This window comes from Zootoca vivipara, chromosome 8 (genome assembly GCF_963506605.1).
Source record: "Zootoca vivipara chromosome 8, rZooViv1.1, whole genome shotgun sequence".
Taxonomy (NCBI): Eukaryota; Metazoa; Chordata; class Lepidosauria; order Squamata; family Lacertidae; genus Zootoca; species Zootoca vivipara.
This window is the reverse complement of record NC_083283.1, coordinates 27,678,423-27,704,396: the sequence shown is the minus strand read 5'-3', so window position 1 is coordinate 27,704,396 and position 25,974 is coordinate 27,678,423. Positions and strand designations below refer to the sequence as shown.

General features: G+C 45.5%; 1 protein-coding gene across 3 annotated transcripts; it reads left to right on the top strand.

Moving 5' to 3' along the window:
- Window positions 1-135: 135 nt before the first annotated feature.
- Window positions 136-25,210, top strand: LRRCC1 (leucine rich repeat and coiled-coil centrosomal protein 1). 3 transcript variants are annotated; one of them, XM_035126191.2, is made up of 19 exons: window positions 136-246; window positions 7,562-7,767; window positions 8,349-8,414; window positions 9,010-9,177; window positions 10,089-10,258; window positions 10,371-10,571; window positions 11,541-11,734; window positions 12,551-12,746; window positions 13,602-13,750; window positions 15,867-16,071; window positions 17,370-17,509; window positions 19,127-19,328; window positions 20,587-20,703; window positions 20,948-21,122; window positions 21,880-22,043; window positions 22,542-22,750; window positions 22,955-23,092; window positions 24,120-24,255; window positions 24,663-25,210. In XM_035126191.2, the coding sequence occupies exons 1-19, from the start codon at window positions 188-190 to the stop codon at window positions 24,783-24,785; spliced, it is 3,018 nt and encodes a 1,005-aa protein (XP_034982082.1). In that variant the 5' UTR covers window positions 136-187; the 3' UTR covers window positions 24,786-25,210. The 3 variants fall into 3 exon arrangements, with proteins under 3 accessions (XP_034982082.1, XP_034982083.1, XP_034982081.1); XM_035126192.2 differs by having other exon boundaries at window positions 12,551-12,671; window positions 20,587-20,772; window positions 24,663-25,209; XM_035126190.2 differs by having other exon boundaries at window positions 20,587-20,772; window positions 24,663-25,209.
- Window positions 25,211-25,974: the final 764 nt, after the last annotated feature.

Genomic DNA, 25,974 nt, shown 5'->3' with positions numbered 1-25,974 from the left:
TTTCGCCTCAGTCGCAGGGAAGAGCCGCCGGGAGGAGCTTCGAGCTTCCCGTCATGCCTTGCGCGGGCGCGGTTGACCTGGCGACGGGGTGGGAGGGATTTGAAGCGGAAGGCGGCAAACGCCGCGGCGGCTGAGGGCGAGTGGCAGCTCCGAGGGAAGAGGCGGCGCCGACGGCGACGGGAGCGGGATGGCGGAGCCCGGAACGGCCTCGGGGGAGCTCAGCCTCATGGACAAAGGCGTCAGGAGGTGAGCTGCTGCAGCGGAGTCGCGGAATCGTAGAGTTGGGAGGGTCCCCCAGGGATCATCTAGTCCGACCCCCCGCAATGGAGGAATCCGTTGGTTCGGGTCCCAGCAGGGCAGGATGAACCATCAAGCGGAAGAAGCACATGCTTGGGGTATCCAGGGAAGGGACATTTCCCACGGCTGGGAATTAATGGCCACAAATTGTTCCACTGAGTGTTCCTTTACTTAGTTGGAAGTATATTGAATGTCCTAACGGAAGCAACTATCCAGCAAGGCCTGGGTTTAAGATTCCCATTCAAACATGAAGTTTAGGTGAATGGACAGGTGGCCGTTGTAATCATAAAGCCGCCCTAACCCTAATTCACAGGCTTGTGAAGATTGGAAGTTGTGGCGAGAAGAACCTTATGGGGAGAGTGGGGTGAAAATGCATGGGCAGTGAAATATACTCGGAGTCGAGAGTGAATTTCATGCTCTTTATTCAGCTCATATTCATCAAGGAGAAGAAGAGAAGACGAATGGCTCTTTTCCCAAAACCATCTGCTTATATACATTATTTACACAATGGGCCTTGCGTGATTGGCTACTTCAGGGCTACACCTGTGGGCCAATTATATTGTGGATTGACTTCTGCCTGCAGCCTGATTGGCTGCTCCTACAGGCCAATCAGGTAGCAGATTCACTTCTGCCAGCCGCCTGATTGGCTGCTCCAGCAGGCCAATCAGGTTGCGGATTCACTTCCACCTGGAGTTGGATTGGGTAGCTCCCGCTGATTCTGAATCCTATTGTTCTAGGATTCAGCTCAGTACATAACACCCCTCCCCTCTAAGTTCCAGTCCTGCCCGGGAAGTTGCATTCGTAGTCCCCAAGGTCTGCTGGCCGCCTCCGTGTGCGTTGTGGCCTGGGGTGTTCCTTGGTCAGGGGTTCTGGTTCTGGCTCGTGTTCCAAGGCTGCTGGCTGTGCCGGGGCTGTCTGGTCTGGCGCCACTGAACCACTAGGTTGTGACTCTGGTTCCGGTGTCCTTCCAGCCTCGGGGCGCCCCTCTGTGCCTACTGCTTCTGCTTCCCCTGCCCACCCCTCTCGCTCTACAGGCCTCACTGCCCTGCTGTCCCCTTGGGACCCCTCTGTCCCGCTCTCCTCCTGGGTTCCTCCTGGGAATCGTCGCCGTAGCTGGTCGCAGTGGCGGCGCCAACATTGCCCCCCTTCCGTTAGTACCTCGTACGACACGGGACCGGTCACCTTGGTGACTGTGGCGGGTACCCATGCTGGGCCTGCCCCAAAATTCTTTGCATACACTGGGTCCTGGGCCACAAATGTCCGGGGGTTCCTGCCTTTCCCCACCACTACCTCATCCTGAGCTCTGTCGGGGTGAAGTCGGTCCAGTCTAGTTGCAAGGCGCCGGCCCATGAGTAGTTCAGCTGGGCTCCGGCCCGTCGTTGTGCTTGGGGTGCTGTGCTGTGCTAGAAGAAATGCGGCAAGGCGGTATTCCCAGTCCCCTTGTGTTATGCGGCGGAGGCTGTCCTTGGTGGTCCGCACCATGCGCTCCGCTTGGCCATTGGTGGCAGGGTGGAATGGTGCTGAGCGGATGTGGCGGATGGCGTTCTGCGCTGTGAAGGTCTGGAACTCCTCTGACGTGAATGCGGTTCCATTGTCCGAGACGAGGGTGTCAGGGAGCCCGTGGGTTGCAAACAGCTTACGTAGTACCCGGATGGCTGGCGCCGTAGAAGTGGACGGTACCAGTGCGACCTCCAGCCATTTGGTGTAGGAATCCACCACTATGAAGAATGTTTTTCCCTGGAAGTCTGGTCTGGCGCCACTGAACCACTAGGTTGTGGCTCTGGTTCCGGTGTCCTTCCAGCCTCGGGGCGCCCCTCTGTGCCTACTGCTTCTGCTTCCCCTGCCCACCCCTCTGTCCCGCTCTCCTCCCGGGTTCCTCCTGGGAATCGTCGCCGTAGCTGGTCGCAGTGGCGGCGCCAACATTGCCCCCCTTCCGTTAGTACCTCGTACGACACGGGACCGGTCACCTTGGTGACTGTGGCGGGTACCCATGCTGGGCCTGCCCCAAAATTCTTTGCGTACACTGCGTCCTGGGCCACAAATGTCCGGGGGTTCCTGCCTTTCCCCACCACTACCTCATCCTGAGCTCTGTCGGGGTGAAGTCGGTCCAGTCTAGTTGCAAGGCGCCGGCCCATTAGTAGTTCAGCTGGGCTCCGGCCCGTCGTTGTGCTTGGGGTGCTGTGCTGTGCTAGAAGAAATGCGGCAAGGCGGTATTCCCAGTCCCCTTGTGTCATGCGGCGGAGGCTGTCCTTGGTGGTCCGCACCATGCGCTCCGCTTGGCCATTGGTGGCAGGGTGGAATGGTGCTGAGCGGATGTGGCGGATGGCGTTCTGCGCTGTGAAGGTCTGGAACTCCTCTGACGTGAATGCGGTTCCATTGTCCGAGACGAGGGTGTCAGGGAGCCCGTGGGTTGCAAAAAGCTTACGTAGTACCCGGATGGCTGCCGCCGTAGAAGTGGACGGTACCAGTGCGACCTCCAGCCATTTGGTGTAGGAATCCACCACTATGAAGAATGTTTTTCCCTGGAAGGGGCCAGCGAAGTCCACGTGCAAGCGTGACCATGGATGTCGGGCGGACTCCCAGGGCTGGACTGGGGCCCTTGGGGGATCCGGGCGGGATTCTTGGCAGGTCTTGCAGTGTTGGACCCAGGCCTCTATCTCTCTGTCAATCCCCGGCCACCACACATAACTCCTGGCAAGGGCCTTCATCCTCACTACCCCTGGGTGTGTCTCGTGAAGGGCTGTAAGGACCCTTTTGCGGAGGGGCTGGGGAACAACAACCCTGCTTCCCCATAACAGGCACCCCTTGTGGGCCGACAGTTCATGTTTGCGGTTTGTGTAGCCGGCGAATTCTGGCCCGGGGCTGCTGCTGGGCCATCCTCGCCACACCCAGTCCAGGACCCGGGAGATGACCCTATCTTTTGTGGAATGGTGCGCAACTTCTTGTGCCTGAATGGGTCGGTCGGGAAGCAGCTCCAGGGTCATAACCTCTTGCGCAGGCGCTGGGTCGGGGCCTGTTTCTGGTAGTGGTAGCCTGCTGAGGGCGTCTGCGTGGCCCATCGCCTTCCCAGGGCGGTGGATTAGTGCATACTGGTAGCCGGCAAGGAAAATTGACCACCTGAGGACACGTGGAGACAACACTTGGGGGGTCTGCTTCTCGGGGGCAAACAGGCCCAGCAACGGCTTGTGGTCAGTCACTATGGTAAAGGGCCGCCCGTACAAGAAATCATGGAATTTTTTTACGCCCTTCACGATTGCCAGACCCTCCTTGTCAATCTGTGAGTAGTTTCGTTCGGCTGCAGCAAGAGTCTGGGAGAAGTATGCCACCGGCACCTCTCTTCCATCCGGGAGTTGGTGTCCCAGGACAGCGCCGATGCCATAGGGAGAGGCGTCGCATGCCAGCACCACTGGCAGCCTCTCGTCGAAGTGTGCCAAGACCGAGTTCGAGACGAGCAAGTCCTTGACTGCCTGGAATGCGGCCCTTTGTCGCTGGCCCCACACCCAAGGGGCCCTTTTATCTAGGAGTCTGTGTAGGGGCTCCGCTACCGCTGCCTTATGGGGAAGGAAGGCATGGTAAAAGTTCAATAGTCCCAAGAATGACTGAAGTTCGGGCTTGCTCTTGGGCGCTGGGGCCTCACAAATGGCCCGTACCTTGTCACCGGTTGGATGGACCCCTTCTGTGTCCACCTTAAATCCCAGAAAGTCCACCTGCGGCACTCCCAGTAAACACTTTTCCCGCTTCACCTTGAGGCCCGCCGTCTGGAAACGGTGCAGGACGGAGCGGAGGCGGTCCTCAAATTCCTCTGGTGTGGGCCCGGCGATCAGTACATCATCGAAGAAAGGGGTGACGCCAGGAATCCCTTTAAGGAGAGAGTCCATTAAATTCTGGAATATGCCTGGTGCCACGCTAACGCCAAATTGCAGCCGCTTTACTCTGAATGCCCCTCTGTGCGTCACAATCGTCTGAGCCTCTGCTGTGGCTTCGTCCACAGGCAACTGTTGATACGCTTGGGCCAAGTCCAGTTTGCCAAAGATTTTTGACCCAGCCAGGGTGGCGAGGACATGGCTGACGCACAGAGGGGCATTGCCAGACCCTCCTTGTCAATCTGTGAGTAGTTTCGTTCGGCTGCAGCAAGCGTCTGGGAGAAGTATGCCACCGGCACCTCTCTTCCATCCGGGAGTTGGTGTCCCAGGACAGCGCCGATGCCATAGGGAGAGGCGTCGCATGCCAGCACCACTGGCAGCCTCTCGTCGAAGTGTGCCAAGACCGAGTTCGAGACGAGCAAGTCCTTGACTGCCTGGAATGCGGCCCTTTGTCGCTGGCCCCACACCCAAGGGGCCCTTTTATCTAGGAGTCTGTGTAGGGGCTCCGCTACCGCTGCCTTATGGGGAAGGAAGGCATGGTAAAAGTTCAATAGTCCCAAGAATGACTGAAGTTCGGGCTTGCTCTTGGGCGCTGGGGCCTCACAAATGGCCCGTACCTTGTCACCGGTTGGATGGACCCCTTCTGCGTCCACCTTAAATCCCAGAAAGTCCACCTGCGGCACTCCCAGTAAACACTTTTCCCGCTTCACCTTGAGGCCCGCCGTCTGGAAACGGTACAGGACGGAGCGGAGGCGGTCCTCAAATTCCTCTGGTGTGGGCCCGGCGATCAGTACATCATCGAAGAAGGGGGTGACGCCAGGAATCCCTTTAAGGAGAGAGTCCATTAGATTCTGGAATATGCCTGGTGCCACGCTAACGCCAAATTGCAGCCGCTTTACTCTGAATGCCCCTCTGTGCGTCACAATCGTCTGAGCCTCTGCTGTGGCTTCGTCCACAGGCAACTGTTGATACGCTTGGGCCAAGTCCAGTTTGCCAAAGATTTTTGACCCAGCCAGGGTGGCGAGGACATGGCTGACCACTGGCACTGGGTATGCATGGGCCGTGAGAGCCTTGTTTATGGTGCATTTGTAGTCTGCACAGATGCGGACCGAACCGTTAGGCTTGACGGGTGTGACAATTGGAGTTTCCCAGGGGGCGTTGGGCACCGGCTCCAGCACTCCTTGCTCCACGAGCCGGTCCAATTCCTCGTCTATGCGGGGTTTCAGGGCGAACGGGACCCGGCGGGCCTTGTGCCTGATGGGTCGTACAGCGGGGTCTAGCTGTAGGGCAATGGGGGGTCCTGTATATCGTCCCAATGCCCCATCGAAAACCCCTGGAAACTCTTTGCATATGGCGTCCACGTCCACTTGTAAGCTAGTGCGGTTCACCCCGGTAACGGCTAGCCCCAGAGGTCCAAACCATGCCAGTCCCAGTAAGCTAACGTAGGGGCCCTTAACTACCAGCAAGTCCAATTGTTGCTTTCGCCCTCGATATTGCACCCTGAAGGTCCCCACCCCCATTGTAGCGACCTTACGTTTCTGGAAGTCCCGGAGGGTGAATGGGGCCGGCCTTAGTTTGGGACCCCCATTAGGGCACAGTTCCCTTAATGTTCGGGCCGAGATTATGGATAGAGTTGAACCCGTGTCCAGCTCCATGCGGCATGGGGCTCCCTCTATCTGTACCTCTATATAAATTTTCTCTGTGCTGGGGTGGGGCAACTGGAATACCTGGTAGTCCGTGATCTCCGTCGAGTTGCCTTGGTGCATGGTGCCGTGTGACCTGGGGCTCCTGGATCGGTCATCTGATGCTTGTCGACGGGTGAGTCGAGCCCGACACACCCGGGCGATGTGTCCCAATTTTCTGCACTGCCTGCACTCTGCGTTGCGGAAACGACAGGTCCTCCTCTCGTGGTTCTCCCCGCAGCTTGCACAGTTCCCTCCTTCTCGTCGAGGCTGCTGTGGTGTGTGTGCTGCTTGAGTGCGCCGCTGTACTCGGTGTACTTCCTCCCTGTCAGATTCGGATTCGTCGGTGAGGTCTTCGTGGTAGACCCTCGGTTGGGATGGCGGGGCCGGTCGTGCCTCTTGCGTTGACCTCTCGGCGGCTTCGGTTGCCAGGGCTTCCTCCAGAGCAATCTGGAACGTGAGGTCTTTTTTGGCGTAGAGGCGTCGTTGCAACATCTCGTCCCTCAGGCCACCGACGAGGCGGTCACGAAGCATGTTCTCCAACTCTGAGAAGTTGCATAACCGGGCGGCTTGGCGGAGGGAGGTCACAAACCCAGTTATGGTTTCCCCTGGGGCTTGCCGCTTTGCGTAGAAGGCATTTCGGCAAGCTACCACCGAGGGCTGTGGTGAAAAGTGCTCCTTCAGCCGTTCCATTATTGTTTTGTAAGAGACGGTAGCGACATCTCTAGGTGCAAGGAGAGCCCGGGCGATTTCAAACGTCTCCTCTCCACAGACGCTGAAGAATGTCGCCCTCTTCATGGCATCGTTGGTGACTTCTTTCGCTTGCAGGAGGAAGTTGAAACGGGCGGCGTACCCTTCCCAGTCTCCTGATGCTGGTTTGAATGGCAAGAAGCTGCTGTCGGTTGCCATTCTGGGTTCCTTGGGTCCTGGAGCTGAAGCCTGGATGCACGGTGCGATGCAGCGGTGCAGCAGGTGGCGGTGCTGCGGTGCAGTGCGTGGTGGCGGTCAGCTCAGCAGGATCCCACCTTCGTCGCCAGTGAAATATACTCGGAGTCGAGAGTGAATTTCATGCTCTTTATTCAGCTCATATTCATCAAGGAGAAGAAGAGAAGACGAATGGCTCTTTTCCCAAAACCATCTGCTTATATACATTATTTACACAATGGGCCTTGCGTGATTGGCTACTTCAGGGCTACACCTGTGGGCCAATTATATTGTGGATTGACTTCTGCCTGCAGCCTGATTGGCTGCTCCTACAGGCCAATCAGGTAGCAGATTCACTTCTGCCAGCCGCCTGATTGGCTGCTCCAGCAGGCCAATCAGGTTGCGGATTCACTTCCACCTGGAGTTGGATTGGGTAGCTCCCGCTGATTCTGAATCCTATTGTTCTAGGATTCAGCTCAGTACATAACAGGCAGTTCCACTGTTTAATTCTCACAACAACCACCCTGCGAGGGGATCTGAACTTGCATCCCTCCCCGGTCCAAGCAGAAAGCTGGTCGTACATCACATTGGCTTTCATCCCCAAGCAAGTGCAGCCTAATTAAACACAAGTAGCCAGAGTAGAGAGGCAGGCCTGAGCACTGGAAATGACCATGCTTACCTGCCTTGCAGACCATTTGAGATAGGCTACTTACTGCTTATTTTTATTAATTAGGATTCTCTATTCCCCCCCCCCAAATGATTACTTCCTAATATCATTTGCTTTTTCATTTGTAGTTTAGCGGACATACCTTTAAGCTCAGAACTTCACACGCTGAACTTGCACTGTAACCAGATCTCCAGAATTGAAAGTCTTGATCATATGTTGAACTTGCAGCATCTGAATCTCTCATCCAATCACATACATCGGATTGAAGGGCTGAGTTCCCTGATCAACCTGCGTACCTTAAACTTAGCTTGCAACTTGATAACAAAGGTTGAAGGTTAGTTAGCCCTTGGCTTGACTGGTTTTCTGTTCCTAGTGTGCATGTTGCATGTAATGACTGTGTTTGGATGACACGGAAAACCAGTGCTTAATGTAAGCTTCCAGATCGCTCCTGCTGTACTTCTCCCTTAGTGCAAGCAGGGGTAACAAATCACAAGCCTTGGCTTACTACGGTGTGTGAACCAGTGTTTGGCTTGGTTTGCTTAGAGAGGAAATAAACTCTAAATGCTGGTTCAAATGTTACAATAAGCTGATTGCTTTCTCACACAAACACAACCCACTGGCTTGTGAACTTCCTAAAGCTTATTATTATTATTATTATTTCTTTTATTCATTTATATCCTGCCTTTCTCACAGAACCGGGACTTAGTTAAAAGTTCTTATAAAATGTAATGTGAGGTCAGGAACAAGAGACAGTAACCATAAATTCTGGCTTGGCTGCCAAGACCAGCCCAAAACTGTGGACCCCTGTAACTGTTGCGACTTTATTTTATTTCTACATTATCTTAATTGCATATATTCTTTATCTGTTCTCTGTGGTCAGTGATTTTTATTTTTATTTACCTTTTTCTTCCCCAGGATTGGAAAAGCTGTTTAACTTAACTAGATTGAATTTGTCTTACAACCGCATACATGACCTAACAGGTAAGAGGTTTTTTGCAGCTCAACCCTCTGTATATCTGCTTGGAAGTAAGTCTTACTATGTTTGATGTGACTTAACTCCCATGATAGCTTTGCTAGAATTGTTATTGCTGCTGCATACATCTAACAATTGCCAATAAAGTATTCCTGAGGTATTTTACAAAAGGAAAGGAAGAAAAGTGGTTTATTCTTAATTCATTAGCTGAGCACAATCATGTTTAAGACGGTGATACTGTAATGGGCCGTCTTTGACAGACTAAAAGGAATTACTTTTTCCACATAACACATCGTTTCAGCTACAGAACTCATTCCCGCAGGAAGCAGTGATGGCTACCAACTTGGATGGCTTCAGCAGAGGATTAGACAAATTCAAGGAGGATGAGGCCATCAGTGGCTACTAACCATGATGCCTATGTGTTACCTCCACTATCCGAGGCAATATGCTTCCAAATTCTAGTTGCTGAGAATCACATCTGGCCAATGTGAGACCGTGATCCTGGTCTAGATGAGCCCTTGGCTTGATCCAGAAGGGTTTTCCTTGTCTTTACACGCCTTGTTGAAAATGTTTTTTTTTTACATACTGTGTCTGTTTTTACAGGACTTTTGTATCTTCGTGGAGCCAATTTTAAAATTAGTTCTCTTGAGCTACACGGCAATTGTGTAAGCAATATTAACCATTTACTCCAGTGCTTGGTGGGATTACAGTACCTGTCAAATCTTTCTTTGGAGAAGAGTGGAAAAAGTAATCCAGTGTGTGCAAAAATAGGTAAGAGTGGTGCACAGGAAACATTTACGACGCACTCTATTTGCATTTTGAAGATCAGCATTTCCAGCTGATCACCAGATCATGACTTGGATCCAGATAACTGTTGGCAGAAAGAGATAAGCACAAGTGCTGGTCCTTGAATTATTGTACTAAGGTTGCAGAAGACGTCTTGCAGTGTGGCTGTGGCACCCCAGTTATAGAATCTCTCCCCCTCAGAGGCCCAGCTGACGCTAGCGTTGATCTTAATTCAGCACCGGGAAAACCTTTGACTGCAGCTTAGTATTGATGTATTTGCTTGATTTTAAAATTAATGGCTATAGCGGGTTTGCAATTTGCTGTTTTTGTATTCCGCCCTGAGATCCATTATAGGGCGGGTTATAAGTATGTTAATAAGCAAAATATTCGTGAGGGTGCATTGCAATATGAAAAACATGCTGAGAAGGAAGACGCAGACTGTACCATATAAAGTTCGGTGGACAATGAAAAAGTCATGAGAAAGAGCTTGGACAAATGGCAGAACTGCTTTGAAATCTTCACATGCGGTGCTCTTTTGCTCCGTTCAGAAATAGCCCTTCTGTGAGCGGTTGAGGCTTTCGGCTGCCAGAAGAACATCTCAGGAATGGATTGGAGCCTATAATTTAGTTCTTCAGTGAATGATGTTTCGGATAATACAGGGATGGGAACCTGTGACCCTCCAGATACTTGATTCCAACTCCCATCAGCCTCAGCCAGCACAGCCAATTGTTTGGGACGATGGGGAGTTGTAGCCGAAAGCATCTTGGTAGGGAAACTGGTTCCCCATCCCTCTGCTATTGGGATAGTCAGATATGCTATACTGAAATGAATTTGCCTCACTGTTGGTGATGTTTAGACTGAAGCATGGTGCTTAATAGCTTCTCTGTTCTTCTTAGGCTACAGAGAGATCCTCCTTCAGGCTTTACCCCAGCTAGCCATCCTAGATGGAAGGAATATATTTGGTGAACCAGTAAACTTGGCAGAAGCAAATTCAACAGATCTGAAGTGCTTAGAGGACCTTTTGGACTGCTTGGCTTCATCCAGTTCTCCTGCAGATGAAGATGAGGTGCTGTGACTCCTGCATGTGGGGGGAGGGCAGTGGAGGGGGGCCTTTTTGTCTCTGAAAATGTGCATCCCCCCCCGCTCCCCATCACTTATGCTTTGTTTCTTTTGAACAGACTTGTATCACTTTGCCAGTGATGACACCCCATATTGATGAGGTGTTAGCTCAGTTTCGCCAGCGTGCCTGCAGGCCAACCTGGCCCGCCACTAGCTCTTCCCCTGAGGGCAATTCCTCTTCCGAGCCAGAAAGAATTAAACTGGATAGTGACATGAGAATAAAAAAACTAGAGGATCAGATATCACAGCTGCTGGAAAAGGTAACAGTTTACATTTTCCACTCTGGCTTGACAAATGTCTGTTTGCTGATGAACATTGGGACATACGAAGCAGCCTTGTACCTAGTCAGACAATAGGCCCATCTAGTTCATTGACTTTGCATCTCTCCCGGCCTGACCCGGAGGTGCCGGGAATTAAACTTGGGTTGTTCTGAAAGGCAGGTGTTGTACCACTGAGCTACAGCCCTTTCTCAAATGTAGGATGGATCTACACTGGCCGTTTATAACATTAAAATGCATTATTAAAATGCGACAACAGAGGGCGCTGTGGAGCAGCGAGCCTTCGACAATGGGAAACTGCATTGAGAGTTATATAATGTTATATTTAATAACATTTTTACAGATCAGTGTTCATCCAGCCGTAGTTACATTTGAAACAGTTGCTCCATGTGACATAGATATAGATTATGTATTGTGTACTTGTTATAGAGGCTTGGAATGACTGCAGCAAAGCTACCAACTGACTTGCCTGAAACAATTGACTTCCCCACCCATTTTTTTCCATTTGGTTGCTACTGGCTCATTCACCTTGCTTCAATACCAAAGGTCTGAATTGAACACTGATCTGTAGTCCATGACTTCAGACAGAGTATGATCAACAAGCCACTTGAGCTTCTGTAGTCCCAGAACTGCAGTGTGAATAAGCTTCAGAGTGAGTCATGCATGCGCTTGAGAGCAAAATTGTTCTTATGGTCTGAGTGAAAAGTGCTGAAGCCTGCAGTCAAGGAGCTTAGGCTGGGTATTTTGGGAACTTAAAGGGAAGAAGAACCTCACTTAATTGCTGCTTGAAGCAATTAAGGGACACTTCTTACTTTTGGAGTTAATACATTTTTGCAGATTATCCTGCTGTAAGTGGCATTCAATGTAATCAGCTACCCAAGACTGTCTAAAAGCAATAGGTCTAAAGATCAAGTAAGATAAAAAATGAGCTCTAAATCCTTTTATTTTTAGGTGACTAATACTTCAAAGGCTGGCATTGCTCTTAATGTCCTCAAAGCAAAAAGGGACACAGATCTCACTTCAGAGAGTGGTGGTGAAAGTGGGAAAGAGAACAGAAAGGTAGTTAAAAGGAGCAAGTTCCCCAGTTATCGAAAAGCCACTTCGTCTACAAAACACCATTCTCAGAGAGGCAAAATTTCAGACAGGTATCTTCAGTTCGTTGATGTGTGCTTCCATATTCACATGCAGTCTTTTATCCATTTACAGTACTTGGGAGTAAGCCTCATTGAACTCGGTGGGCTTTCTTCTGAATAGGCATGTCTAAAATAATGTTTTAAGTGTTTTAGGTACTTCTAGTTGGTACCCTGAGATCATCTTGTGATGCCCTTCGTGCCTCCTCCACAAGAGGTCTGCCGGGTAGCAACACGAGAACGGGCCATTTCTGCAATAGCTCCCCATTTGTGGAATGCTTTCCCCAGGGGGTTTCGCCTGGTGCCTTCATTATACACCTTTAGGCGCCAGGCATAAACATTCCTCTTTAACCAGACCTTTGGTTGACTAACATTCAATGGCCTTTTAAAATGTGGGGTTTTTTGCGGGGGTGTTCTTGTCTTTATGTATTCTGTGCTTTTATATCATGATTTTATCCTGTGAACCACCCTGAGACCTGCAGGTATAGGGCGATATACAAATGTAATAAATGATAAAAATAGTTCAATTGGAGAGCAGTTTGGGTATTAAAAATAAAGGAGAAATGGTTTTGTGTGCTCGTTTATGACCAAGTAAAATTATAGAAAATTCTCCTTTAAGTATTTAGAAGGCATTCTAAATGCATTTGGTAACATCTGGAAGTTTTTTTGTCCAAGTAAGCTACTAACATGAGTTTGACCAAATTGTGGGAGGCAGTGGAAGACAGGAGTGCCTGGCATGCTCTGGTCCATGGGGTCATGAAGAGTTGGACACGACTGAACAACAACAACAACAAAAATTGATGTGTGAGTTTAATTTATGTATTGTTTTAGGGCAGGAGAGCAGACTTGTGTAAAGTCAAAAAATCGAGGATCTCAAGTAAAAGAGGAAGAAAATTCAAGTCCAACTTCAGAAGTTCCAAGCTCAGATTTAGTGGGGAAATCGCCCAAGAATGTGAGTGCGCAGAAAAATCAAATGAAAAAACTAAAACGTTTAGATTCCAGTGCTCAAGAAGAGTCCACTTACAGGGTAGGTATATTTTAATATTTTATTATTTCAAGGTACTTAAGGCTAACATGGTTTTCACACTAGCCATAAAAAACTGGCACTAATATAAAAATTGATCAACAGAAGTAGGAGCAACTTTCTAAATCGAAGTTGAGAGAACCCCTAAACTTGTAAGGCAACATGACTGTTCTAGCTGTTGGTCCACTGAGCACAGGATCTCTTGCAGCTGAATCGGCTTATAGATATCACTATAGGATCACAGAAATACACCTGTAGAGATATTTTCAGAAGCAGCTTATGGTACAGAGAGCGACTAAACTTTGAAGTGCAGTACATCTCTCACATCTGCTTTCTCATGTTTTTTCCTTGCATCAGCACCGCCTTCAGCATTCAACCTGCTGTTTTGAACTTCAAAACTGGTTCTTCTTTTGCAGTATGCACCTGACTAGTATTGCCACACGGACATTCTCATGCTTCTTTTCAGAAACCCATTGTTCCCCCCCCAGCATTTCTAGACTTTGCCTTTGCTGACCTTCATTCTTCTACTTATTTGGAGCTGAAGTAGATCATTTCTCGATGTGCCCAATATTGGTTTTTTAAAGTTGGGATTTGTTGTTAGCCGAAGGCAATCCCTTTGCCTTAACTGTCTAGTAGCCTAGTTTTTAAACCCTTCCTATTTTATAGCAGCCTGCAGTGTCAGAGTCATAGCCATATAGCACGTTATCTTTCGGGAGAATAAAGCGGGTGTCTGTCATCTCCCCCTTCAGCGCCAACACCCTTCCTGCCCCAAAATGCATCCACCTTTCTTCTTAGTAGAATCAATTCTTCTGCATTTGTAGTTTCTCCTCTGGAATATGGGATCTCTGTCTTGTTCAGGCACTAATTCAAGAACTGGATCAGGAGAGAGAGAAAAGGTGGAAGGCTGAACAAGCTGAAAAGAAACTGAGAGAAAATATCAAAGAGCTGCAGGACCAAGCAAGAGAAGAAAAGGATATTCAAAGTATGGCCGTGTATACTACAGACCGGTAAGGATCCAGCATGTTCGGATGGCCTTCTAAAAATTAATTTAGTACTGCACCGCTTTTTTCCCACTTGCATTTTTTCAGGCAACAGAGAGGGAGTATCTTAGGGCAATAAAATACAACTGGTTTTGGTAGGTGTCTGTGGGTTTATTTGCAAATCAATAACTTTCAGTGTGTTTTAGGCTATAAATCTTCCACAATCCTGTTCTGTGCTACTACTCTTCAGCGGAAGAGCAAATTGTGTCAAAAGGTGGATGGAGGTGCAGCTTTTCAGAAAACTGATCCCTTGTCATCAGGGTGATACTATTAGCAATATTATAATTGACTTTGCCTTCAAATAATTTTGAAGTATGTTTGAAAAATCCTCGTTAGCAATTCTGGCATTTGAATATACGCGAATAATTATGAGGATTATCTGCAAAACTACTATGCATAGTTTATCCTTCATATAAAGAATATTACTTATACAACATTGCATTTCAGACATTGGATTGGTTTGCACAAAATGCAAATTATTGGTTTATTAACCCATGGGCTTTTTAAAAAATCACCTGAGCCCTTCCCTGTGGCCTAACTGGTTTGTTACTGCCAACAATATGTGAAGGCATAGCTTGTTGCTGTTGGCTTGTGCACCTTGGCTTGTTTTAATGGTGACTTGACCTTACATATGAACCCTTCCTTAGCTAAGGTTTGTTTGCCATAGCAGCTGCAGAACAAACTTTGTAGAAACAAGCCATGGTTTCTACAATCATCTGAAGTGGTTTGTGTGATCATCTGTGGGACAACTTCATACTTTTGCCACTTGTGGTTTGTCAAACCAACCATGGCTTAGTGTAATGTGTGAATCAGGCCATTATTTCCTGATGATGAACATGGCCACTTAAGATATATATTAGGCTCTGTTTGCTATTAAGCTACCTTTGCAGTTCCCACTTACCTTCTTGTGAATGTTTGTCACTTGGATAATTCCACATCCTTTTCAGCCTGTAAGAACAGAAAAGTTGCTTGTTTTTCTGTGAAGGAAAGTGAAAGCCAAGCTGCTGAATTCAGCATCTATTGTCAAGTTTTGTGTGTTCTGTGCTTGTGAGGGATGTTGGAATATGCACAACCCCAATGGACATACCTGGACCTAGCTAAGAGGATTTGACAAGGAGTCCATAGCTCAGTGGTAGAGGAATATGCTTTGCATGTGAAAGGTTCCATGCTCAATCCTTGGCTTCTCCAGGTAAGATTGATAAATGCTCCTCCCTGAAACCCTACAATTTAGCATGGGCACTATCATGCCAGAATCTCACTTGGAATACAGCAACGCAAGGTATTCTACAAGCTTGATGCGGAAATGCGGAAATTGCACAAAGCTGGATGCCAAAGTATATGCCAGTAGTTTTAGGCAGATGATTTAATTCCTGAGTTAAATATTTACAGTTCTGCCTCTTGAACTTTGAGTGCTTTTCTCATTGCCCTTCTGGAAAAGCTTTCCGCTCCTCACTTAAAGACTTAGATCTATCAACTATTAATACAAGTCATTGCTTAGGTAGGGAGCATGACACATACTGTAGGAAACAGTAATTTGACTGGAGATCACTTAGGCACAGACTGTTGGGTGCTTCTGCCATTGGCTAAAAACATACTTCGTCACCCAAGCTTTTCCTGACTGTTAATACCGGATCCTAGCATTTCTGGCTATTTTAATAGCAACTGATGTTTGCTCATACAGCTTTTAAAAATGGCTCCCCCCCCATATTATCTGCCTTGGTTTTTAAAATGAAAGGTGGTATAAAATAATTTTAATACTGTAAGTAAAACAATAAAGCCATTGTCTTAACTACAGCTCAACTTAGACATCATGCCAAATCATGGTTAAGGAAGCTGTTCTGGCATGATATCTGAATGGACAAGCCATAGTTGTGTCTGGCCTTTGCTTTGGGAGCAGATGAGCAGGTTTAAAGCATGGCTTGCCTATATGCTTTGGAAATGCAAACTATGGTTTGACCTTAAGGGATACGCTGAGTATTGAAAACTATACAATACTAGGGTGCCATCTCTTCATACATTCCCAAACAGTGCCACTTCTTACTTTGAAAAAGTAGTGATTTTGAATGAACGTGATGTTTTTCAGGTTAAAAGAGCTGGTTTTGAGAGAAAGAAATGCGAAAACCAAACTTCAGGTGGACATTCAGCATCTGAAAGACGAAGTTGAACGACTTAGCAAGGAACTAGATCAATCACGACATAAAGTGAAGGATCAACAAAAGGCACTTCAGACTTTAGAAGAAACGCTGTCCAAAGTGGAGACTCAAAGAGTACAGCGGCAAGCTTCAGAGGTACAACCTTTGTTTTTCACTGAAGAAAATTAGTACCTACAGTTCAGTTAATCAGATGCAAGTGAGAACTGGTCTGTTTTATCTTATCTCTCAACACCTCTGCATGATGAGTTGCACCTGCCAAAATTCTGTCTCCTACATAGAACTCAAAATTTTCTAGAGCATATTTTGGTTAAGACCATTGGCATGTTAAGATTCTGTTTAACTGGTGCGCTCTAGCACTGGAGCAAAGAACTAAATAACCCTGCCTTTGCATTGTCTGCGTTGGGAGAGCATTACCATGTTCCTGTAATTAAGTTCCTGTAATTTCTACAGCTGGAAAAATTGCCACATAGAGAACCTTGTGCAGCTCCATTCGTACAAAAGCCAGAGTTGGCTATAGGGCAGCACAACCAGTTCCACAACAGCGGGCACTGAGCCTAGGGGGGCGCCACAGGACGTCACAACTATGACATAGTGTATTGAGCAGAATGGAAGGCGATAGGCGGGGGAGGGGAACTATCACTAACCTTGCACAGGGCATCACTGGAAGTTGAAAGACCTTCAAAAGCTTTCTGTATAATTGCAGGGATGTGTGACTAATTATGTTCAACTTTGTGTTGAATAAAGCTATTGAATGGTACTGTGGATATGAGTGTGAGCCAAACAATGAAAGATGTGATTGAGGGGCATGGGGAGTAATATAAAACTGTATTCCATGGGAGGGGAACCTCTTTCAGCCTGAGAGCCATGGTACCTTCTGCCCAACTTCCAGTGCCACATGCTAGTTGTGCTACATCAAAAAGCAGATATAGGAAAGGAGGGCAAAACCAGAGCCAGCGTGTGCATGCATGCACTTAGGCAGCCCACAGCATGTGCAAAGTATGTTTGATGCATACAGCACTAGGTTTTTTTAAAGAATTTTTTTTAATAGCAGTTTTGCTTTTCTTAAGTCTTTCCAGAGGTATAAAGGTTATCTTCATGGAGTTTGCAGCTGAGGATAGCAATATTGATGTTTAATTCTCCATCTGCAATCTCTGCCTCCCTGCCCCCCCCCCTCTCTCTCTCTCTCACACACACACACACACAAAACCGCATGGCAATTTGAGTTGAAACTGTCTTGCATGGCTGCTGAAAGAAGGCTGTTTTCAAGTCCAATTGCTTTATTGGATTTTTTTGGGGGGGGGGTAGGAATACATGCTAGCCAGAAAGATAAACATCAGGAATTTTCCATTCCATGTGCAATGTTTTGCTTGTAGTACCAACTCTCAGCAACTATGATAGTGTGTTCCTTATCTTCCTTTGATAACATTGCACAGAGGAAGCAAATTCAAGCTGCAGAATTAAAAGTTTCAGCTTCTGAGAGAGAAGTGCAATTGCTTCGGATTTCTTTGCAGCAGCAAAAAGAGAAGGTGGAACAAGTCCATGAACTTCTTATGCTGAGAGAGCAGGAACACAGGTATGTGCCTCATGACAATCCAGAAAGCACAGGTGTACATTAGTTGTGCGTTTAAAAAAATTGTTCAGCTTTGCGTTGTGGAAAATAGCCTAGGCTGCACTTAGATGTCGTCTAAAGCCCCATTTAAGTTGGTAGGACTTCTGAGTAGTTGTGGTTAGGATTGTGCTGTAAATTTATCTTTTTCTAATTCAGACACCTCTTGCAGAAAGCATTTTGCAAGTTTTGAAAGTGGGATTCCTTGGTTGGGCACAACAGCCAAGGCTAGACTTTCTGCATGTAGTTATTCCCATGGTCAGACAACAGAATTAAGAGAGAGAGAGAGAGAGAGAGAGAGAGAGAGATCAGAGACAGTTAATTCTGTACTTCATACACAAGAGTTCATTAGGTTTTCCTAGCAAATCGAAACTACCATTTGCTGTTTTTAGCAAGATTATAAACAGGCAAATATGCCTTTTTAAAGGGTAGTGTTGTTGTTGTTGTTGTTTAGTCATTTAGTCGTGTCCGACTCTTCGTGACCCCATGGACCATAGCACGCCAGGCACTCCTGTCTTGCACTGCCTCCCGCAGTTTGGTCAAACTCATGTTCGTAGCTTCGAGAACACTGTCCAACCATCTTGTCCTCTGACGTCCCCTTCTCCTAGTGCCCTCAATCTTTCCCAACATCAGGGTCTTTTCCAAGGATTCTTCTCTTCTCATGAGGTGGCCAAAGTATTGGAGCCTCAGCTTCACGATCTGTCCTTCCAATGAGCACTCAGGGCTGATTTCCTTAAGAATGGATAGGTTTGATCTTCTTGCAGTCCATGGGACTCTCAAGAGTCTCCTCCAGCACCATAATTCAAAAGCATCAATTCTTCGGCGATCAGCCTTCTTGATGGTCCAGCTCTCATTTCCATACATCACTACTGGGAAAACCATAGCTTTAACTATACGGACCTTTGTCGGCAAGGTGATGTCTCTGCTTTTTAAGATGCTGTCTAGGTTTGTAATTGCTTTTCTCCCAAGAAGCAGGCGTCTTTTAATTTCGTGACTGCTGTCACCATCTGCAGTGATCAAGGAGCCCAAGAAGGTGAAATCTCTCACTGCCTCCATTTCTTCCCCTTCTATTTGTCAGGAGGTGATGGGACCAGTGGCCATGATCTTGGTTTTTTGATGTTGAGCTTCAGACCATATTTTGCGCTCTCCTCTTTCACCCTCATTAAAAGGTTCTTTAATTCCTCCTCGCTTTCTGCCATCAAGGTTGTGTCTTCTGCATATCTGAGGTTGTTGATATTTCTTCCGGCAATCTTAATTCCGGCTTGGGATTCATCTAGTCCAGCCTTTCGCATGATGAATTCTGCATATAAGTTAAATAAGCAGGGAGACAGGGTAGTGTACAAGCTCCATTTGGAAGAAGGGTGCAAAATCAAGTCCTGCTGGTAAGAAATGGTTGTAAGTGAAGTGCTATCCAGGCAGTCTTGAATCTGAATTAACATCTGTGATTTCAAGAACCGTTTGAGCCTCATCTCCACATACGTGGTGTCTAAGAACTAAGAAGTATGGAAGAACTCCCACCTGCAGGCATGCAGTCCTCATTTGTTTTACTGTGTAGCTTCTTACTCATAGGTCTTGTTATTCCAGAAAAGAACTTGAAACTAGAGTTCCATTGACCGGCTCAGAATTCCAAGAAGCTTTGTCAAAAGAAGTTGCCAGAGAGCAGAAGAGGCATGAACATCATATTAAAGAACTGCAGGGGAAGAATGCTGTGTTGCACCAGAATTATAAGGATCTAGAGGATGAGTTTCGTTTTGCATTAACAATAGAGGCCAGAAGATTTACCGAGGTAAGAAATAGAGGAGAGCCATATTAGGAATTCTTCTGCTAAAAACAGAAATGTTTGTCCTTTTTTCATAGCAGTACATTTGTAACAATAAGTTCATTCCGCATTTGTAAAAAGTCTGTGCTCTGGAACTCCACTTTATTTTATCCGTGTTTTTATTTTTATTGCATGATTTTATCACGTGTTTGCTGTCCTGGGTTTCTTTGGGAGGAAATATATCAGCATATAAATTTAATAAATAAATGCAATCAATAAGATCCATATATTTTGGGTTTTTTTATTAATTTTCAGATACTGCCCAGCTAAATTGTGTCAAGCTAAAATACATTGCACATGTACCACAAAAATTGTATTTTAGGAACTAACTAATGTGTTATAGGAAGTAATTTCATAAAGTTTCAAAAACTTATAAAACTAGTCTTCATTCTCCCCACATTCATTTTACTCTTAGAAATACCTGTTTCTCCGATTCTAGTGTAACAGATGCTCACTTGTGCAACAGAAATCTGCTTGTACAGTGGAACCTCAGTTTTTGAAGGTAATCTGTTCCGCAAGACTGTTCAACTTCCGAGACGTTCAAAAACCAAGGATCAATGGCTGGCTGCAAAGTCAATGGGGGAAAATGAAAAACATGCCTCGGAAGCAGTTTGACTTCCAAGTCGCATTCGAAAACGGAAGCAATTACTTCTGGGTTTTCTGCGTTCGGGTTCTGAAATGTTCAGCTTCCGATACGCTTGAAAACCAGGGTTCCACTGTACAACAAGGCAAGCCTCTCCAGCCCTCCTGTGTGCCCCCAAAATCTGCTGCACAGTCTCCTCCAATTCTCTGGGGCAGATTTTGGGGACTGTGAAGATAGGAGGAAGAAGCCCTGTGGCATGTGTACATGCCCACAAGTTTCCGCATCAAAGAAAAGCTGCTTAAAAGTTCAATTTTAAGATATTACATGCTTTCATTAATTTCAGTTCTATTTTAAATTGAGGAACTTACTATAGCTTTTATATATAGTTTTTATTCTTTTCTCCTTTTTTTGCTAACTGATGATATTCTGCATCCATTTTTAGTTCATAATTTGGAATAAATACTGAGCCTCTCTATTCCTAAAATGCAAGGTAATATTCGGTGTTTAATTCCATGTGTTTTCAAATTAACCTCCTGTCATTCATTCGAAAGTTACATTGCCGTTTTTATTTTGAAAGAAATAACTCATTCATAGCAATAACCTTTCTAATAATTTGCAATTTGTTTCCCCTTGCTGAAATAGGTTAAAGAAGGCTTTGACAATGTTGCCGCCGAGCTGGCAGAACATAAGCATCGTCTTTCTCAGTCTCTGCAAAAAGAAAAGCAATCGGCCACCCTAGTCCAAGAGCTGACATCCTTGGTAAAAGAACAAAAAATGAAGATTGCAGAATTAGTCAGATCGAAGCAAGAAACTACACACAACTTGAGAGTATGCGTTAATAGGCTAATCTAACTTTTGTATGTTGTCTTCTTCACACTGCATTTTGTGTTAATACACAGAAGACTGTTGTTAATCAACAACATGAAACATTCAATGGCACTGCAGCTTCCAATACAGTGAAAGCCTTTTTCACAATGGCACGTGTCCTTTCTCTTTTTGTCAGAGTCAAATCCGAACTCTTGAAAATATGGTGGAGGAAGATAAGCAGGCGACTATTCAACTTGAGCTTCTTAAACAGGAGAAATCAAAACTTATTTCACAGATAACAGCCCAGGAATCTGTAATTGACGGGTTAAAAGCGGAGAGGAAAATATGGGGACAAGAGTTGGCGCAACAGGGTAAATACTTCTATTCTGCCTTGGTGGGATGCTGATAAAGAACAAAGTCAAACTTAAACCTGCATGTTAAGCCTCTGTAAGAATGCAAAGTGTCTACATGGTGTTGCAGTGGGCTGTAGCTCCATAGCTGCATTGCTTGCATCTATTTCCTATTGCATCACAGCTTTATGTTTTGGTAGTGCTTTACACAGTAGAGGCATTCATCCGCAATCTGGCATGCTCCTGGCATCACACACATAAGAGCTGCTGAAAGTGTCTAGTTGTCCTTCCAGCAGTATCGTGATTTTCCAGAAATTAATTTCCAAAATGCAATTTACTAAGAAAAGGTTGTTCTGTTAATGAGACTTGGGTGTGCTTTTTCATTCTTAAGCTAAGTAGGTTAACAATTTTCAAACAGGTAGGTAGCCGTGTTGGTCTGAGTCGAAGCAAAATAAAAAATTCCTTCAGTAGCACCTTAAAGACCAACTAAGTTTATATTTTGGTATGAGCTTTCGTGTGCATGCACACGAAAGCTCATACCAAAATATAAACTTAGTTGGTCTTTAAGGTGCTACTGAAGGAATTTTCAAACAGTTACTACAGTGGCCTAATCAAAGAAGCATTTAAGCAAGCACTTTCCTGGATGCCCAATGTTAATTTTCAGACATGGAGAAGAGTGGGGTGGTTTTGATTGCTTTACAATCTGTTAACACGACAAATTAACTTCATTATCTGCAGCACTGAAAACATAGATTTTGTTTTGTGTCTCCCTCCCCAGGAGCATCTCTTGCTCAAGATCGGGGGAAACTGGAAGCCAAAATAGAAGTACTAACTAGCGAGAATGAGACGCTGAGAAAACAAAACGAGCGTAACAACGACGCATTGAAGATTAAGTCTAAAATAGTGGAGGATCAAACAGAAACGATTAGAAAGTTAAAAGAAGTAAGTGTTGTTGTTTTTTAAGGAATTTGCCTGAAAAGATATTGAATACCTCGGGTTAAGAACTTAATTCGTTCTGGAGGTCCATTCTTAACCTGAAATCGTTCTTAACATGAGGTACCACTTTAGCTAATGGGGCCTCCTGCTGCTGGCACACCGCCGGCGCACAATTTTTGTTCTCATCCTGAGGTAAAGTTCTTAACCCAAGGTACTTCTGTGTTAGCAGAGTCTGTAACCCAAAGTGTTTGTAACCTGAGGTACCAGTGTAAAAGTTCTTGTAATGATATAGGAGGGGAAAGCAAAGAAATGGTACAACAATTGTGCATGGGTTGTCTTCAAGATGTTATCCATCAGTGATAGAGGTATAATGGCCATTCTTTTCTGGCAAGTGTCCTCTGCTTTTAACTATAGGAGACTGAGTAAGTAGAGTTTTTCCCGTTGATCCACCTTGAAGTTTTAGCTGTGGTCCAGGGCAAATATAATGATGAAATTGTTCTCAAGGCCTCACAGGACCGAGATGAGCAGATAAGAAAGCACCGTGAAGAAAGTATTGAAATGCAGAAGAGACTTCAGGTGCAACTAGAGGGAAGAGAGACTCAGCTGGATGATCTCATGGAAAAATTGGAAAGGCAAAATGAGAGGAAAGAGGAACTGAAGCAGCAGTTGCAGGAAAAAGAAACAGAGCTCGAAGATATCAAGAAAGCTTATAGGTACTACCGTAACTAGTAATGTCTTAAATACTGCTGAATTAATGTTAGTAATGCTAAAGTGTCAGTAGGCCATACTGAGGCAGGATGGGAAGCTGTAACTTTTCTTTTCCCATTACAAAGACTTGAAAAGTAGGGATAAGGTTTTCCTTGTTGTAGTACGAGTAAGTCTCTGAAGCTTCTGTGAAAATGTCCATTACATTTCAGTGCGATGAATAAAAAGTGGCAAGATAAAGGAGGATTGTTGAGCAAATTGGAAGCACAAGTTAAACAAATGAAAGAAAATTTTGATATAAAAGAGAAGCAGCTGATTGAAGAGAGAGATAAAAGTATTCAGGCACAGAAGTAAGTTGCTATATTTGACTTTCTGGTTGTATTAATGTGAATTCACTCAAGACAGTCAGATTTTGGGTGTATGTATTCTTCATGAAAGATTTTGCAGAGCAGGGTGTCCTTCAGAGAAGTTAGAGAAAGAAATTTTCTTTCCTGAATGGTGGTTGTGGCTTTGGGGGAAGCTTTTCGTTTGCAGTATAATGGCATATATTGGAACTTCCATTGGTGAAAGGTGCTCACAACTGTCATTACAATACTGTTTGTTTTTATCCCTAATTAAATTGAAAATTCATAAAGGACCACTTGTAGCCTGACAAAATTTGAAAGCCATTCTTTAGCCCAATTTTATTTATTTTTAAATGTTTGTTGGTAATTGTAAAAATAGAGTTTCCCTGTGGAAACCTACTACATTTCTGTTTTATCTGTGGAAAAAATAAAAAAGGGTTCTTTCCATTCACTAAAGGAATTCCAATCCAACAGAGGTTTTGGTTGGAAGTATGTGGTGGAAGCCATTTTTTCCCCTGATTACTGCTTACTCTATAGGCCCTTTTGCCTTCTAACAGCTGCTCCAGAGGAATTGAAATAATGTGGGTGGTGAGGAAATTTGCCTTCTGCCCCCCTCCTTTCAGCAGAGCTTCCTGAGTGAGGAATTCTGTTTATGGGAAGCATGGATGGGCACCCCAGAAGTTTATGCCTTAAACTTTGGATTGTACTGCATCAAATGCACAATTCTTAAAGGAGGAATTTTCTTCCTATTTTTTTCTCTAGAAGACTTGCAACAGATCCATGCTTTTTTCCCCTTCACATATTTCTCCAAATTTCTAGTGTATACATACACTGTCTCTGCTAATGTGGTTTCTGTAACAAAATATTTAAAATTCAGATTACAGTAGAAAAGATTAGAATATGTGAACAAGTTACTGGGATGTACTTAATAAAGAATATTTTTCTGACTGTAGGAGAATAGTTGTCTACACAACATGCATATCCCAATAATAGTGATATGGATATAAGGTTTAAGATTTCATTTTGTGTCTAGGGCAGCGGTAGAAAAACTGCATTCTATGGATGATGCTTTCCGAAGACAACTTGAATCAACGCTAGCAGCGCATCAAACAGAATTGCTGCAGCTAGCAAATGAAAAGCAACAACAAATTGCAGCAGCAAATGAAAAGGTGATAGATAATGCTAAAAGCACCCAAATGTTGTTTCACTTTTAAAAATTATGTTAAGCAAATCAATCTACTAGTTTTCGTTTGCTAACAATGTGTAGATAACTCCTTGATTACTGCAGCTACTGCAGAAGAATGATCAACGGATGCAGGATATGGGAAGCCGACCTTCTGATATGTAATAGGTTTTGCACGATAGGCATTACCTTTTATGTAGTCTCCATAAAATATATGTTGGTGCTCTCACAAATGTAACCTCTTCAGCCTATTTCAAACTTCTACCTACCTTTCTATAACATTTTCAGAAATAATGTTGTAAATTCATATTATATCTTATGTATCTTTCATTGCACAAACAGACCACAAGTTCACAAGGGTGTTGTTCATAACACATGTAAATTTTATTTCAGGTTTATCAAGTTGAAGAAGAAATGCGTCAGCTCTTGCAAGAGACTGCAAGCAATAAAAAGGCCATGGAAGAGAAAATCAAACGATTGACAGTTGCTTTGAGTGACATTCAGCAGGAACTCTGAAGTACAGGGAATGTGACACTCCTGCAGAGGCATACAAAATTCAGCAAGATAGTCAGCCTTGATGGGCACAACTGTGACATTAGCTGTTTATTGAAAGTTAGTCGTCTGGAAAAAATGCTGCATATTGGCATGACTTATATCTGCACTTTATGTATAATATTTTCAAAATAAATAGCTACCTTTCTTAAGTTACAGATTTACTCTAAAGTTCAAGAAAACCCAAATTGCCTCCAGAAAATGTGGAATTATATACATGTTACTTAAGAGGCAATTCAAAGGCTTGAATAACTTTTGGAAACATGGAGAGGTTTTAAAAAGTGGTCTTTGCTCTATGCCTTAGTGCTGAAAGGAAGAATCCTCTATGTGCATTAGTGGGTGGGGTGAAGTGAGAAATAAGGTATTGTGGAAGCACTGCTGTATCTTGCGAGGTACCAAGCCAGGAGGGATGGTCGCTGTATTTACACCCTGTACACAACAGCATCACATCCAGCAATTGACTTGCTACTTTCCACTCTTGTCTATGGCAAGTGTCTGAATTTTCTTATGCTCCTCACAACCACCATCTCCCAGCACAGCATAGTGCTCTGGGACACGGTTCCCCTCTTTTGGGGTTTTTTAATTTTTATTTTTGCTAAGTGTGAGGCCAAGATAAGCAATGAAGGCTCACACAGTCACAACAGCAACCTGGTTGGGCGCTTGGCTGAGCAGCAGGAAAAGGGGGGTTCAAACCCCACCAAGCCTGGAGGGCAGAGCCGGATTTAAGTTTGATGAGGCCCTAGGCTACTGAAGGTAATGGGGCCCTTTATATGTCCAGCTGTCCTTTGTCAACAACAAAATGTCACTGTTTTTTTGTGTTGAATGTATGCTATATGGTAATTTATGGACCTAATAGGTATCTAGGGACCCAGGTGGCGCTGTGGGTTAAACCCAGTTCGAATCCCTGCGACGGGGTGAGCTCCCATTGCTCGGTCCCAGCTCCTGCCCACCTAGCAGTTCGAAAGCATGTCAAAGTGCAAGTAGATAAATAGGTACCGCTACAGCGGGAAGGTAAACGGTGTTTCCATGTGCTGCTCTGGTTTGCCAGAAGCAGCTTTTTCATGCTGGCCACATGACCTGGAAGCTGTACGCCGGCTCCCTCAGCCAATAATGCGAGATGAGTGCCGCAACCCCAGTTGGTCACGACTGGACC

Bases quoted from the DNA above. Each gene is read 5' to 3' on its own strand.
- LRRCC1 (XM_035126190.2), top strand. From the start codon at position 188: ATGGCGGAGCCCGGAACGGCCTCGGGGGAGCTCAGCCTCATGGACAAA. The intron at 12,747-13,601 runs GTAGGTATATTT...TGTCTTGTTCAG, and splicing joins AAGAAGAGTCCACTTACAGG to GCACTAATTCAAGAACTGGA. The intron at 13,751-15,866 runs GTAAGGATCCAG...GATGTTTTTCAG, and splicing joins GCCGTGTATACTACAGACCG to GTTAAAAGAGCTGGTTTTGA.